At 42.4% G+C, this 17,807-nt stretch overlaps 1 protein-coding gene across 2 annotated transcripts in view; it reads right to left on the bottom strand.

The window, feature by feature from the left end:
- Positions 1 to 17,807, bottom strand: part of LOC121292530 (inositol-tetrakisphosphate 1-kinase-like) — a 214,734-nt gene that overhangs the window by 184,977 nt on the left and 11,950 nt on the right. For both annotated transcript variants that reach the window (XM_041214623.1, XM_041214624.1), the window contains exon 3: positions 12,090 to 12,114. In XM_041214623.1, coding sequence (XP_041070557.1) covers positions 12,090 to 12,114 — 25 coding nt within the window. The remainder of the gene's footprint in view (positions 1 to 12,089; positions 12,115 to 17,807) is intronic.

A 17,807-nucleotide genomic window follows, 5' to 3' on the forward strand; every position in this document is an offset into this window, starting at 1 on the left:
CCACTCATTCCAGGTATCAATCTAGTAAACCTCCTTTGAACCACCTCCAATGCATTTACATCCTACCTTAAATAAGGAAACCAAAACTGAAGAGAGTATTCGAGAAGCGGTGTCACCAATGCCCTGTATAACTCAAGCGTAACATCCTTATGTTCAATCTCTCTCGTAATAAAAGGATAGCATTCTATTAGCCTCCTTAATTACTTGCTGTACCTGCATACTAACTTTGTGACTCATGTACTAGAACACCTAGATCCCTATGTACCTCAGAACTATGCAGCCATTCTCCATTTAAGTAATACTCTGCTTTTTGTTCTTCCTGCCAAGGCGAACAATTTCACATTTTCCCTCATTAAACTCCAATTGCCAGATCTTTGCCCACTCACTCAACGTATCTATATTCATCTGCAACCTCATGTCCTCTTCACAACACACTTTCCTACCAATCTTTGTGTCATCTGCAAATTTAGCTACCATGTCTTCACTCCCCTCATCTAAGTCATTGATGTAAATCATAAAAAGTTGAATAAAAAGTTTAAATAACAATCTAACTTCGTAGTTAGCACCAATCTCAAATTTGGCAAGTTTTCTCCAAAATTCCCCTTGGCCAGAAGTATGGCGCGGTTTGTGGGGGGGGGGGGGCGGTTGGAGAAGAGTTCAGTGAGTCTGTAGAGGGTGCTCTGATGAGGGTACAACTGAGGCACAATGCCAAGGTCATGAAGTGGTAAATTATGCTGTGCTCCACCATCCTGAATTAATGCTTACAGCCACCACTGGCTGTTTACAGCAGCCAATGCATAAAGAGTGCCTCCATTCATTCTCTACAATATTAAGTTTTTAAAAAAATGTACTTCATAATTGTGCTAGGACTTAGCTCCAAAAGGCATTAGCAAATCCCAGTAGGGGGTCAATACATTGTGCATTTTACTCTCCACCTCAGATCAATTTGAGTAGGTACAGAAACAGCTGAGGAAACAATAAAACTACAACTTGGCACCAAAACTGCAGCACAGACAAATTTAAAAGCACAATTGGGACAAATTGAACCAGCACCTAGTATTCACTAAGACTAGATGAGCTCCGTGTATTTCAGAGCTCTGAACAGGCATTACAACTAAACACCAAAGCCTTATTAGTAAATATTTAGTGAGGCAGCGTTAGGAAACTTCAGCTACTAACTAAATAGGGGCAATCTATTTAAATGATTTGCAGCTCACCATCACCATTGGTGCATCCTGCCTTCGCCCTCAATATCAAGGCAAAGTGCTCCTCATCCAAAAATGATCAACTTCTAAAGCACTTGTTCCCATGGCTGCTCCAGGAAGCTAAGCACAAGTTGGAAACTCAAAGTATAACCTCAAACTGTGCGTAAAATGCTGCAAAACAAGATCAACTACAGAACCTACAGCCACCCACTCACATTTGGGTCCCAAGTATACGACTATAATATTTGTTAGAGTATGTGTTTTCACTAAGACTCTACCCTTTGCTGTGATTGTTTACAGCAAGGGGGTAACAAAAATGTTATTCATGAGAAATTACAGAAGCACCTTCCTGACTACATCAGCCTCTTAGTTGCCATGGTAAGATCCCATCCTTAGCCCCACCCTCGGGATGAGCAAAAAAAGTGAAAATTAAATGTTATCATTTTAACCAGTTACATAAAGTATCCTGCCTTTATATAAATAATCCTGCCTCAGATATAGAAGTTGAATATTAAATGAAAAATGCTATTAAAAGACCAGAGTTTTTAAATTTAAAGAGAGAATAAAGTTGTCGTCTCATTGGTGGCTGGAATGTCAACAGAAGGTGGTGTGGCCATTCTGTCATTCTGCTGGTATTTGGCTGCCAAAACAGTAAAGCAGCCCAAAGCACTCACATTTAGGCTAATGGTACTGGCAGGGTAGGCGTTGGCTTCTCTACTAATTACATTTTGAAATGAAAATTTAAAAACACACTAAGTGTATTTTGTTAGCAGAATGTTTGTTGTTGAATGTCTAAACCAAGGCTTATTTCAGGCAGCACCGAACTATCTATTGATCGCTTCCTCGCACTCTCCCAAAAATATGCGAACATATACATCCCCTTCAAACAGCAATGTACTAAGCCACATGCTTGTCATGTAAATATTTTCTCTCCATTCACCAAGATAAAGACCAAACATCAATGTTCCTTAAAAGTACGTTTTCTCCAATCTGCTTAATGTTCCTCCTCCAATCTAGGTGAGACAATGAAGAGAGAAAAGATATGGAATGCAGATGGGCATGGAAACCAGAAAGATGTAACAACAAATAAATAAAAGCAGATGAACTTATGAAGGCCCTACAACATCAGGAACTTCATGCTTGACAGGACATAATTTCATACTGATCTCTATCACTGAATGCATATATTGTACTGAGTTGGCAAACACTGACAACCAAAGTAATAAACAGTTCAAAAGTTCCTGAGTTATGCATGACTTTTTTAAAACATCATATTTATATCCTACAAAATACTTGATCATTTTAAAGCAACTCTGTTATAGAAAGAGCTTTCAGATGTTTGAAATACAATAAACTCCCCTCTCCATTAACAATTGCTAGCTATGACTTACTTAAGAAATGCAGGATGTGAGACAACTGTTGAACCTTGTCTGCTGGCTTCACTAGTTTTTGTGAACAGTTACATTCAAGCATATTAGCTTATGCCTCTTTTGCGTAGTGCCCAGACTATAAGGCAAATGTTGTTGGTGTACAACAACAACTTACATTTCTATAACACCTTTAAATATCCCAAGACACTGTGGCAGATGGTCAGAACTCCAGTGGAGTTGGAAATAGAGCAGATTGAAATCTCTTATTCAATTTCAGCCTTCACACTCAAACAAGTGCTCACCCCGCCCAACCCCCACATCCCCAAACCGTTAAGTTTGCAGGTGGGAAAAGGGTGATACATTGAGGAAGGCTGGATTGGAATTTGCATCTCCCTTGAGTGTTTTATTTCCCACCCCCCCCCCCCCCCCACCGAGAGAAATATTGTGTTGCCGCACAAATAAATTGCTACATGTCATCTTAGACAATACAAAATCTCTGTTCAGCCCTGAGTAATTAGGGAAATAAAAGGATGCATTCCCTTGAGAAATTAACTTGGCCGTGTCTGAAGAAGGTGTCTATGGAAGTGGCTTTCCAGTGTAACTCTAGTCCAGTTAGCCTATGCAGATGGGACGTAATTGCTCAGCAAGTAATAATGTGCCTCAGTCCAGCTGAGCTGGAATTCAGCTCAGAAGGCAGTGTGGGATTCAGCTTCATGTTGTGGGTGACCCAAGAGAACCTTTGGTGGCCTATGCTTGGTCTATCTTGGACTGCCAATGAGGAGTTAGAGCTGAACCACTCAAAAGCTCCCTGGGGATATGACAGGAGAAGCCTACATAACTCCCATGATATTAGTGCAGCCAAAAGTAGAAAGAGACAAGGAAGTGGCAGAACAGTTGTTTCATCCACATTTTTTAATTCCCAAAGGCTTCATTTTAAAACATGGCTTTAAAATAAAGATCTTCTCCAGCTGCCCAGTCTTTGACATCCTTCCTCAACATCAAATGAACCATCTTGTAAAGATTTTAACAGGATACACAGGATTTAAGATGAAGTAAATACTGTTGGTCATTTTGGACAGTTCTCAAAGTGTTATCACGTTGTCTTCCAGCCTCAAAGACAATCAGATACATATGTACTGACAATACTGAGTAAGACCAGCATAAACTAAGCAAGTTTACTTTGTGGAAGGCCTCAAGAGGTTAAAGAGATTAAATTGACCTTTAGTTTTTGTGTTCTAACTGAATCCCTCGAGAGGTTCTGAGTTATAGTTCACATACTGAGCTGGTTACTGTTAGCATTTTTACAGCTGCAAATTCTAGAACAAACATTTACCTGCAGGCTTTAACCTAAACCAATATAAACATAGCATCATAGCTTGGAAAGGCTCCAAAGACCACATCCACCTCCAAATGTTGTTGGACAACTCTCAAAAGTATGCCAATAGACTTCTCAAAAGGTGTTTGCCGCAGTGCATTATTACTAAGTTTAGGAATTTGGGCAGGGAAAAGAAAGCTAGATTAAAAAAAACAAATAAAAATGGAAAATGGTGGAGAAGTGCAGCTGTGTGTGGAGAGCAACAAAAATCTTTTGTCGGGGCTGAAGTTGAGAGTCTCTTAATACATGGAATTTCGAATGCAAAAACAGGCCAACTGACCTGTGCCAGTGTGTGTGCTTCACTCCTCCCACCACTCTTCATCTAATCCTATCATATAATCTTCTATTCACTTCTCCATCACAGACTTCTCTAACATCCTTTTATCTGTGCTATTTGTCTCGAATACTCCTTGCAGCTCAATGGGACTGAACAAACCAAGAGGCGAGGTGGTGGTGGTGGTGGTGGTGGGGGGGGTGGGGGGCATTAGAGAAAACAGAACAAAATAGGGAGAAATTGAGTCAGCAATGTTGACTCCCATCAGAGAAGGATTGAGAGTCTGGCAGGTAAAAAAGGCTTTTTGAAAACCTGGGAAGCAAGTAGTGAAAACAGGTGAATGACAAATATTATCCCTGTGAAGGCAGTAACACAAGAAGTGGGTGACTGTAACTGAAGTGTGGAGAAAGATTCTCTCTCTCTCCATTCTTTTGGACTGTAAGAGAGCTACAGAAACTTGAAATAAAAAAAAACAGGAAATGCTGGAAATACAGAGCAGATTTGTCAGACTTCAAAAAAAGTAACAGTGCAGGGGTGCTATTATCGAACTCTTTGTCAAAGTTTAACAGTCTCAAAGATACATCACGAAATACACACCCACAAAAATATTCTTCCATGTACTACAGCAGACAGCAAAAACATGCTTTGCAGCTCGTGTCAGGCAGATAATGAGGTTCCCTAAGAATTGCCATTTGGACAATTACAAGCAGGCACAGCTTCCCCTTCTGGCTCTTCAGTGCACCAAGCATTTCCACAGAGTAGCCTGGAACTATTCAATGGAAAAGACAGCCTACTAGCTCGCACACTCTCCAGGTCTTGGGCATATTGTAAAGCATCTTAGCTAGACAATAAACCACAAAATGAGTTAAATTGTAATGTAATTGACTCTGGCAGCTGCACCCCTAAGTGCAAATGAATGACAAAAGATCATGAAGCAAAGAAAGTTGCCTCTATCCCCAAGAAGTAGGTACCTTGTTGTGGCGTAAACATTGATGTGTGCTTACTCCACCTTCCCCTTTAAAAACGTACCGATGTGCAGATAAAGCAGCTGCACGAACATAACTAGGTAGCCGATGTACTCACCAAACATGAAGCCTCAATGACTGCGTTAACAACATTACCAGTGTATGGCTAATGATGCAGATAGTTACTGAGATCCTAGACATGGGCACAGGGAGTATGGAATCAAAGCCTTTTAGTATCACAATGTATTTTCAAATGCACCCATTACCATGCTCTATCATTATTTTTTTTCCCCTCTTTTTTTTTTTGAGGCCATCCCTGCCCACCAAACTGCAGCAGGGAACCTCTCCCAGCCTGCACAATAAAAGGAGAGTTAAACTACACTGCTCTGCCATCCCTTGAAACGAACCAAGAACAGGCCTCCCATCAATACTCCCAGCCACGATGCACAAACACAAGGCAGCAGAAAAACAAATTGACCATCTAATATTACTAATGTAACTGCAGCACCTGTGGCTCAGTTGGTCGCACTCATCTGCGAGGCAGGAGCTTGTGGGTTCAAGTCTCACTCCAGGACTTAGGCACACAAAAAAAACCTTAGTCAGTACTGAGTGAGTGCTGCCTTTCAGGTGAGAGGTTAAATCAAGACCCTGTGTGCTCTCATAGGCAGATATAAAAGATTCCATGGCACTGTTCTGAAGAATATTGTAGTTATCCCCAGTATCCTGGCCAATATTTATCCCTAAGCCAACTTATTAAAAAGAAATTATCTGGTCATCATCATATTGTTGTATGTGGGAGCTTGTTTTGTGCAAACTGGTTGTCCGTTTTCTAAATTATAGCATTAAATAGGTCTTCAAAAAAGTACTCAATTGACTGTAACATGCTTTGGGACATCCAACAGTTGTGAAAGGCACTATGGGGAAGGGGTGGGGTAGTCCGATTAATGAGATAGCTCTGGAGATCTGTCACAGGTACAATGGCATCCCATGATCCTTTGATAAATGCAAATTTTCATTTTCATTGCATTTGACAGCAGGTTATTGACAGGATACTCAATAAACTCATGGCCCATCTTGAAAAGCTAGTAAGGCCAGCAAATAATGGGTGTCACTGAGCTTTAACATCCCATTTTACAAGGTGAGAATGTAGTAACTCCCTCAGTAATGGAGCCAAATAGGAGGAAGGGAGTGAGCAATATCTGCTCAAGGCTTGCTTTCTGTTACAAAGGGCTAACGAAAAAGGTCAGATCACTCCTTTGTGAGTCAGCAACTTAACTGTTGATCCTTGAATAAGATATTAAATCAAGGCCATGGCTGCCTGCTCTGGCAAGTGATAAATACCTTCATGGACCTACTAGAAAGAGGCTCTTGCATTTCCTCACCAACATTCTTCCCTTACTAACAAACAGCACCAGAAAATAAAAGCCACAGGAACCGCTCATTCATCGCATTGTTGTTTGCTCAGTCTTGCTATGACCAAACTGACTGCTATGTCTCTCCACATATCAGCTACTCCACTTTAAACTAACTCAATGCATTTTAACAGCTTTGAGCCAATAATACAATAATGTGGCAGCAACCCATTCCTTTTCTTTCATATCTGCAAGCAAAAAGAGCCAAGTCTCACAATTGATTGCTTGTCTCAAACTCCCCAGTTTAATGACATTTTACTATAGAAGCATATGAAAAGAAATCAAACCCCAGTGAATCAGTGCTATGCAGGGGATGTCCCATTTCACAAATCTAGCACATTACCCCAATTCAAAGTGGAAGCACCACATTCCTCAAAACTCTAAATGATGTAGTCAAAATGCTTGGCCAGGCAATGGAAACAAAGGAATCAAATTGTTTCTTCCATAAATTCTATAAATCTTGTAGCTGGCAGGATATAAAAGGACACTGTTGAATTATGGTGTATACATTACAAACAGAAAACTAGCAAAAGCCGACATAACACCAGAAAACAAACCGTCTTGAAACACTTCTCCCTTTTCCCTCCTCAACTGCTGCTCTGCCCTTTCCTGTTCATTGCTTTGTACTTCTCCCTGACCCTCTACCCTTTGCCCCTCCTAAAGTCCTAGTGCAACGGTTCTAGCCACTGCATACCATAGGTGAGAATATCTGTTCTCATGGAAACTCCCACCAACATATTGCAGTGGTTGGAATAATTTCCATTAGCAGCAGTAGTTTAGAGGACTCACTCAGTGGCAGAGCTGCACAATTTAACAGCAGGACCAGATTAACATTACCCAGATTGAGAGACTGGGTGGCTGCTGCACAGGTGGGTCTTTGACACCAGATGGCAGCTATAGAGCAAAGAGCAGGAAGGGCGGGTTGGAGGCTGGGGAGAGGGATATAGGTGAGGGGATCTAAAAAGGCCAGCAAGGGGGAAAACACTAACTTGTGGCGGGGGTGATTAATCAAAGAAGTTGTCTGCAGATAGCCTGGTCAGCTGGGAGAACAGCACTCCTGCCCCTTCTTGCCCATAAGCAATGCTGGGAAAACGAACTGGTCAGCGTAAAATTTGAAAGAGTTAAATCAGAGGCATGCAACCTCATTAAAATATTTGAAAACAGACTGATCCCCTTTAAAACTAGAAGTGATCGTGTATAAGACACTAGTTAGATCTCAGCTGGAGCACTGAGAAAGTTTCTGGGTGCCACATTTTAGGAAGGATGTAAAGGCATTGGGGAAAGTGCAGAAGAGGTTTACAAGAATGGTTCCAGTGAAGAGGAACTTCAGTTATGAAGTAAGGTTGAAGAAGTTGGGACTCTTTTCCTGAGACAAAAAGGAGATTGAGAGATAGAGGTATTCAAAATTATGGAGGAATCTGGACAGGGTAGATAAGGAGAAAAAAAAAAACAAAAAAAACTGCGGATGCTGGAAATCCAAAACAAAAACAGAATTACCTGGAAAAACTCAGCAGGTCTGGCAGCATCGGCGGAGAAGAAAAGAGTTGACGTTTCGAGTCCTCATGACCCTTCGACAGAACTTGAGTTCGAGTCCAAGAAAGAGCTGAAATATAAGCTGGTTTAAGGTGTGTGTGTGGGGGGCGGAGAGATAGAGAGACAGAGAGGTGGAGGGGGGTGGTGTGGTTGTAGGGACAAACAAGCAGTGATAGAAGCAGATCATCAAAAGATGTCAACGACAATAGTACAATAGAACACATAGGTGTTAAAGTTAAAGTTGGTGATATTATCTAAACGAATGTGCTAATTAAGAATGGATGGTAGGGCACTCAAGGTATAGCTCTAGTGGGTTTTTTTTTTATATAATGGAAATAGGTGGGAAAAGGAAAATCTATATAATTTATTGAAAAAAAAAGGAAGGGGGAAAACAGAAAGGGGGTGGGGATGGAGCTCACGACCTAAAGTTGTTGAATTCAATATTCAGTCCGGAAGGCTGTAAAGTCCCTAGTCGCAAGATGAGGTGTTGTTCCTCCAGTTTGCGTTGGGCTTCACTGGAACAATGCAGCAAGCCAAGGACAGACATGTGGGCAAGAGAGCAGGGTGGAGTGTTAAAATGGCAAGCGACAGGGAGGTTTGGGTCATTCTTGCGGACAGACCGCAGGTGTTCTGCAAAGCGGTTGCCCAGTTTACGTTTGGTCTCTCCAATGTAGAGGAGACCACATTGGGAGCAACGAATGCAGTAGACTAAGTTGGGGGAAATGCAAGTGAAATGCTGCTTCACTTGAAAGGAGTGTTTGGGTCCTTGGACGATGAGGAGAGAGGAAGTGAAGGGGCAGGTGTTGCATCTTTTGCGTGGGCATGGGGTTGTGCCATAACTTCCTCTCTCCTCACCGTCCACCTTCACTTGAAAGGAGTGTTTGGGTCCTTGGACGGTGAGGAGAGAGGAAGTGAAGGGGCAGGTGTTGCATCTTTTGCGTGGGCATGGGGGTACATCGATGATTACTTCGGTGTCGCTTCATGCTCTCGTCAGGACTTGGAAAAATTTATTAATTTTGCTTCCAATCTCCACCCCTCCATCATTTTCACGTGGTCCATCTCTGACACTTCCCTTCCTTGACCTCTCTGTCTCAATCTCTGGTGATAGACTGTCCACCAATATCCATTACAAACCCACCGACTCCCACGACTGTCCACCAATATCCATTACAAACCCACCGACTCCCACAGCTATCTCGACTACAGCTCCTCACACCCCGCTTCCTGTAAGGACTCCATCCCGTTCTCTCAGTTCCTTCACCTCCGTCGCATCTGTTCCGATGATGCTACATTCAAAAACAGTTCCTCTGACATGTCCTCCTTCTTCCTTAACCGAGGTTTTCCACCCACGGTCGTTGACAGGGCCCTCAACCGTGTCTGGCCCATCTCCCGTGCATCCGCCCTCACGCCTTCTCCTCCCTCCCAGAAACATGATAGGGTCCCCCTTGTCCTCACTTATCACCCCACCAGCCTCCGCATTCAAAGGATCATCCTCCGCCATTTCCGCCAACTCCAGCATGATGCCACCACCAAACACATCTTCCCTTCACCCCCCTTATCGGCATTCCGTAGGGATCGCTCCCTCCGGGACACCCTGGTCCACTCCTCCATCACCCCCTACTCCTCAACCCCCTCCTATGGCACAACCCCATGCCCATGCAAAAGATGCAACACCTGCCCCTTCACTTCCTCTCTCCTCACCATCCAAGGACCCAAACACTCCTTTCAAGTGAAGCAGCATTTCACTTGCATTTCCCCCAACTTAGTCTACTGCATTCGTTGCTCCCAATGTGGTCTCCTCTACATTGGAGAGACCAAACGTAAACTGGGCAACCGCTTTGCAGAACACCTGCGGTCTGTCTGCAAGAATGACCCAAACCTCCCTGTCGCTTGCCATTTTAACACTCCACCCTGCTCTCTTGCCCACATGTCTGTCCTTGGCTTGCTGCATTGTTCCAGTGAAGCCCAACGCAAACTGGAGGAACAACACCTCATCTTCCGACTAGGCACTTTACAGCCTTCCGGACTGAATATTGAATTCAACAACTTTAGGTCGTGAGCTCCCTCCCCCATCCCCACCCTCTGTTTCCCCCTTCCTTTTTTTTTCCAATAAATTATATAGATTTTCCTTTTCCCACCTATTTCCATTATTTAAAAAAAAAACCCCACTAGAGCTATACCTTGAGTGCCCTACCATCCATTCTTAATTAGCACATTCGTTTAGATAATATCACCAACTTTAACACCTATGTGTTCTATTGTACTATTGTCGTTGACATCTTTTGATGATCTGCTTCTATCACTGCTTGTTTGTCCCTACAACCACACCACCCCCCTCCACCTCTGTCTCTCTATCTCTCCGCCCCCCACACACACACCTTAAACCAGCTTATATTTCAGCTCTTTCTTGGACTCGAACTCAAGTTCTGTCGAAGGGTCATGAGGACTCGAAACGTCAACTCTTTTCTTCTCCGCCGATGCTGCCAGACCTGCTGAGTTTTTCCAGGTAATTCTGTTTTTGTTTTAGATCAGGAGAAACTGTGTCTACTCGTGAACGAGGGGGCTCATTCAATTTAAAAATGATTGGCAAAAGAAGCAAAAGCAATATGAGAAAAAACTTTTTCACACAGCAAGCGTTTAGAGTCTGGAATGCAGAGGCGGAGGCAGGTTCAAACAAGGCATTCAAGAGGGAATTAGACTGTTATGTAAAAAGAAACAATCTTCAGGGTTAGGGAGAGAAGGCAAGAGAATAGCACCAGGTTTGAGGAGCTCATTCGGAGAGCCGGTGCAGACACAATGGGCTAAATGGCCTCCTTCTGTGCTGTAACAATTCTGTCAATTTGTGAATGAGGCAGGTTGGGCTTGGGTTTGAGATTTTAAACTTTTTACATCCCACCTGACCCAAACCCAACCACTTTTGGGAGTTAAGATGTCCCCATTGTGTCAGCAAACGCTGGCATGCCAAGTAGGTCTCCATATCAGTAGGCATGAAAGAAGAAAGACGTGCATTTATATAGCACCTTTCACAACATCAGGACATCCCAAAGCATGTTAGAGCCAATTGAATACTTTTGAAATATAATCACTAATGTAATCTAGGCATGTGGAAGGTATTCATTTGCAACCAGTGATAATATTGGTTTTATACCAAATGCACATTTATGCTTTCATAAATCTGAAGTCCAGATCTGGCATAGCGATGGTAATTTAACATTCCAAGCAGAAACGACAGTTTAAAATACTTCCACTTCAACCTTTTCAACTAAGCCTAAACCCTAAGGATTTAATGGAATTTTCTACTATTTATATAAATAGTAACAAGCACAAAATAAATGATCCTGTCATTGAAGATATGAAATTAAGGAGAATACTTCCTCCTGCTCCTCCTCCTCCCACCAAGTAACACAGAGGCCACTTTAATCACATAAAAATGGAGTTCGCAATCCTTTTATTCATTCAGTTACTATTAACTCCTAAATAACTGCCAATCTAACAGCATTTACAATGCTTTTAGGTGTGTGTGTGTGTGTGTGTGTGTGTGTGTGTGTGTGTGTGTGTGTGTGTGTGTGTGTGTGTGTGTGTGTGTGTGTGGTGGGGGGGGGGGGGGGTGGGTGTTACTTGACTTGGGCCATATGGGTTCCTCTATAGGACCATGTTTATTCGTTCACACGCTAAACTGGAGATTCCTCCACCTAGTGCACGAGAAATCAACCATTTAGCAGATCAGAAGACGACTGATGTTCTTGCTCCCATGACATTTCCATCACATCAACAGGATTCTGACCTTATTAAAAAAGGGTGAGACAAAGTAATTCACAATCGCCTTTGTGAAACAGAAGTCTATACAGTTTGCCCTTGATGCATCCGTTCATAAAACTGACCCACAACTTTATCCGAGCATAAACCAACAGATCAAACAAGTATTAGCACCTAGAATGAAGGTAATGTGACTCACCTGTACAACGTCTATGCCTCTTTTCCTAGAAGAGAAAAGGATAGAATAATTAGAGAAAAGCAGCCCTTGCACAATATTGCAAAAATATACAATTTCAAAAATGCAAGATGTAAAAAAAAATTGACCCACAAAACTTGCGGATCAGAGTTTCTATTTCCCGGCACCAATGAATTTTTCTCAAACTCTACTCCACAAACCACAAGAACCAAGATTTTCAATAAACATAACTGGACAGCTAGAATCAAAAGACTTGAATTATTTTTGTTTTGCAGATGTTGCCAAAGCATTGGCCTATTTCAGGTCATAATAGGGCGAATAAATGCACAACCACTCAAAATAAAAAACATTCAACGTCTTGTGCTCACCAACGTGGCTGGGAAATGGAATCAGGGTCAATGGTCTTGAAGATTTCCATGGGTGAACCAGATGCCAAAATCTTACCTTTCAAAACTTGCGACTGCCAACACAAGCAATTCTGTTGTGAGGTTTGCAATTTTGGTTCCACTCGCAACTCTTTGTTAACTACAATTGGAACAAACTATTAAAAGGGTGAAATTCACCTGAGAAATCTGAACTTTCCTACTCAGGATTCTGTAAGATCAAGGGCCATGGTTCCAAAACTTTTTCCTGGTATGACTTCATTTTAATGCCCCAGACTTCACACAAGGCCAGTGTGAAAAACTGGGGGATTCGAACATTGTTCAGCAGGGGGTTGGAAGGTTTGTGGCTCCAGATGCTGAGAGCATTGGGTGGGTGGGTGGGTGGGGGTGGTGGTGGTGAGGTTGAATGTAGTGGGAAGTGTTTAAACTGCAAAAAAAAACTTTCAAAAGAAAAAAGCTTTTGCAGCAGCAAAGGTCTGTCCACTAGGCCACACCCACCATTAAAAAACAGATTTAAAGAAGCCTCATAGCCGTTAGCACTCAGACCTATGCTGCCACACAGCTCGAGTCCCCAAAATCTCATCTTGCAAGCCACAGTTTATAATGCCCTCAATCAGGGCTTCCCAAGTGTAGCAAAAGCAGACAGCAAGCACACAAAATCACTACTGTAAATGGATACAAAATCCACATTATGCCAATTGGTTCCAGTACTTTGGTTTGAAACCAAGAGTCTTCTGTTCTATAACAATTAAGATGGTGTGTTACTGACATTGAGCCACTCTTCTCAGCCATGGTCCCACCACGTGCTTCACCCATAGCTTAAACCCTGTTTGTTTTATGCAGTTCAAAATCAAATGAAAGAAATGCAGTGACAATCCTAAGAAGCATGCAGCTTTTCCTTCTTTTACTCCAGCAGCCGATTCGGACAAAAGATCTTCCCACATTTTATGGTTCTATATCCAAAAGATTGAAAGAGAAAAATACTCATTCTTTTTATCCAGTGCAAAAGCATTGAACCATCCAGACTATTATTATGCACCCAGGCTCCATCGCTAGTCAACAGCAAGTTAGTTCTTTTCAACCAGGGTAAAGCGATTGCGGATTTTCTGAGGGGAAAACTAAATGGCATGGATTCACAGTCCTGATCTTTGCAAACAATTGCCAGCATTGTATGGGAAAAAGGCTCAAGCTGTATCAGTCATCTCCAATTTTTTTTAAAAATTTGTTCATGGGATGTGGGCCAGCATGTTCAGAGGGCATTTTTAAGGGTCAACCACATTGCCATGGTTCTGGAGTCACGTGTATGCTAGGCCAGGTAAGGACAGCAGATTTCCTTCCCTAAAAGGCATTAGTGAACCAGATGGGTTTTTAAACAACAATAGCATTATACTTTTATTCCAAATATTTACAGAATTTCACCATCTGATTTCGAATAAGATTCGAACCCAGGTCCCTAGAGTATTACTCTGGATCTCGAGTCCAGTGACAATACCACTTACCCACCACCCACCCTGTTAATAGTAGTTAATAGAGCTTAATAGTTCATCATCAATTTTTATTGCCCAAAGCAGAAGTCCCATAGGACTACTGGTACCTGAAGAACTGAACCCCTGCATAGGTCTCGACCTTCAAGGATGAATAAAACATTAATATTTAGGAACAGAAAACAAGAAACGTCATTAGGCCCAAAAAGCTCTTATTTTTTTCCACAGATCAATGGCACCAACCTGCTTTCTGGCCATTTTCCTCAATTCCTTTGCATCCAAGAAACACATCAAATTGTCTCTCAAATCTAATCATATTGGTGAAAAGGTAGAAACAGTGATGGCCCAAAGACTTGGCGTGGGAGGTCCAGCAAAATATCATGAACATGTACAGAAAATAATCAAAAGAGCTAATGGAATGCTGATCTTTACAGGTCATGCTACCAGCTATACAAATCACTGGTTAGACCACATGGAGTGCTGTGAGCAGTTCTGGGCACCACCTTAGGAAAGGTATATTGGTGTTGAAGAGAGCTCAGCAGAGGTTTACTAGAATGATATCTGGACTCCTAGAATAAAGCTGTGAGGTTGTACTGACAGAACTATTCAATATACAAGATGGCGTGACTTAGTCTCTTTGTACAAGGCCTTGGTTAGATCAGATTTAGAATACTGTATCCAGTTTTGGTCCTCTCAGTGTGAAGAACTAGGTCGGAGAAGAATATCAACAAAAACTAAGTTTAAACAATCTTTGCAAGTCAAGTAGGCTTAAAAAGCAGGGCCTGTTCACATTAGAGATGCATAGACTTTAAGGCAATGTAACATAAGGTATAGTGTGTCCCTACTGATATATGCATAACACCTGATCTTCCACAATATAAGTTATACAAGTCTAGAACCAGCTTAGGTGTTAGATGTTAAGATAATACTTATATTGCCAGAGGATGGTAACATTGGACTTAGGAACAGGGGCAGGCCATTCGACCCTTTTGAACCTGCTCTACCATTCAATAAGGTCATGACTGATCAGGTTGTGGTTTTAACCCCACTTTCCTGCCTGCCCCCTACCATAACCCTCGACTCCTCCCTTGTCTATCAAAAATCTACCTAAACCAGCCTTGAATAAATTCAATGACTCAATCTTCACTGCTTTCTTGGGAAGAGAGTTCCTCAAAAAAAATTCTCATCTCCATCTTGAAAGGGACTCCTCTTATTCTTAAACTAGTTCTATTTTCCCCTACAAGAGGAAACATCCTCCCGGTAACCACCCTATCAAGTTCCATCAGGATCTTATACATTTCAATAATATCACCCCTCATTATAAACTCCAATGCTATAGAACCAACCTTTCAACGTTTCTTCATAGAATAAGCCCTCCATCCTTGGAATGAGTTGAGTGAACCTTCTCTAAACTGCTTCTAATGCAATTACGTCCACAAGCACAGAAAACTTGGAACAAAGTTGCTAGCTTGTCCACAGTTTTTCCAAAATAAAATGGAATGATTCCAGATTGAGACAGAATCACATCTTATAAAAAGGTAGGAGAAAGTAATCAATGCCATCTCCTGGGCTAGTTTTGATCACCTAACCAATACCAGGACTTTTTCCCCTAATTGATTTTTTAAAAAATGTTTATCTTCCCCAGCCTGCTCCTCAATTACAAGCCTGCTGGTGGCAGGGAATACAACCTTGATGACTGAGGCATTGCAGTGTGGGGGGCAGACTTGATTAAACAGATGGTCTTTTCCAGTCTGGCATTCTCATGTGTTCCTACAAAGCACTGTATTTCATAAACCGTGCATTGGACAGCAACAAAATCTTGCCAAAGTATGGGAGTCTGAATCAGGCATCTGAGCATTGATCTTTCACAGTAAATAAGATTGTTAAGTGCATGGAAAAAAATGATCCCAAAACGTTACTTCAAATTAAAGTGTGGAAGCAGAACAAGGGGTCTCAGGTTCAAACAAGTGAAAGTTACTATTAAGATTGGTGCCAGAAAGTTCTTTAAACAGAGTGAGCAATGTGTGGAATAAACTGCCATGTAAACTTGCAGTCTGTTACAGTTCATTTAGGGAGTCAGTTTCTGAGTCAACGTGTACTTTTACATGCATGTTGAAGTCTAGATCTATGGATAGTGATGGCAGCAGCTCCAACTTTCTTTTCACCACATAGCTGACCAGGGATCTCTCCCCCTTCTTACCACCTGCCATTGGCACATTTTGGAAGGATTTGCAGATTGATCCTCAACCTGTTTGACTGTGTTATGAACTCACCTTCCTTAGCCATCAAGTCTTGTGGTGGGACTCGAACCTGAACCTTCTGGATCAGAAGCAGGGATGCCACTCATTGCTCCCCAAATAGAGAAAGAGGCAAAAAAGCCCATAACCATTGAAGAACCAATTGGATGATACAACTGAGTGTTAGGAACTCACTGGCCTTCCTCAACTGTTAGCATTCAGACCACTGCTGCCACTGTTCACTGTTAATTGAGGGAGTGAGTGTCGAAGGTAGTGGGTGCCAATCAATTGGCTACTTTGCCCTGGATGGTGTCAAGCTCAAGTGTTGTTAGAGCTGCACTCATCCAGGCACATGGAGAGAATTCCATCACATTCCTGATTTGTGCCTTATAAGTGGTGGGACAGGTTTTGGAGTGTCAGGAGGCGAGTTACTCAGCACAGAATTCCCAGCCTCTGACCTGCTGTTGTAGCTAAATTATTTGAACTGGGCCAGCCATATAGTTTCTGGTCAATGGTAACCCCCAAAATGCTGATAGTGGGGGATTCAGTGTTGGCAATGCAACTGAACGTCAAAGGGAGATGGTTAGATTCTTTGTTGGAGATGGTCATTGTCTTGCACTTGGGTGACACAAATGTAACATGCCACTTATCAGCTCAAGCTTGAATGTTGTCTAGGTCTTGCTGCATATGGACATGAAATGCCTGTGTTTAAGGAATTGCGAATGGTGCTGACTATTGCAATCATCAGTGAACATCCCCACTTCTGACCTTATGATGGAAGGCAGATGAAGATGGCCAGGCCTTGGACACTACCCTGAGGAACTCCTGCAGTGATGTCATAGGACTAAAATGATTTGACCTCCAACAGCCACAACCATCTTCCTTTGTGCTGGGTATGACTCAAATCAGTGGAGAGTTTTCCCCTGATTCCCATCAACTCCAGTTTTGCTAGGGTTCCTTGATGTCAAGGACAGTCACTCTCACCTCACCTCTGGAGTTCAGCTCTTTTGTTCATGTTTGAACTAAGGCTGCAATGAGGTCAGGAGTGACTGGCCTGGCAGAACCCAAACTAAGCGTCAGTGAGCAGGTTATTTCTGACTGCTTGACAGCACTGTTGACAAACTCTTCCATCATTTTGCTGACAATCAAGAGTAGACTTAATTGGATGCAATCGACCAGATTGGATTTATCCTGCTGTGTGTGTACAGGACACACCTGGGCAGTTTTCTATATTGGTCAGGCAGATGCCAGTGCTGTAGCTGTACTGGAATAGCTTGCCTGGGGTGCAGCTAGTTCTGGAACACAAGTCTTCAGGACTATCGCTGGAATGTTGTCAAGGCCCAAAGCCTTTGTGGTATCCAGTGCCTTCAGCATTTTGATATCACGTGGAATGAATTGAATTGGCTAAAGGTTGGCACCTGTGTTACAAGGGACATCAGGAAGAGGCCAAGATGGATCATCCACTCAGCATTTCTAGCTGAAGATGGGTGGAAATGTTTCAGCCTCATCTTTTGCAGCATTCCAGCAGCTATTGCATACTTCAGCTTTCAACATCTTTTCATAGAGCACTTTACAACTGGCTTATAATGAAGGTGCAAATGGAACTAAGAAGCATGT

The sequence above is a fragment of the Carcharodon carcharias genome, chromosome 20 (genome assembly GCF_017639515.1).
Source record: "Carcharodon carcharias isolate sCarCar2 chromosome 20, sCarCar2.pri, whole genome shotgun sequence".
In the NCBI taxonomy this organism is placed as follows: Eukaryota; Metazoa; Chordata; class Chondrichthyes; order Lamniformes; family Lamnidae; genus Carcharodon; species Carcharodon carcharias.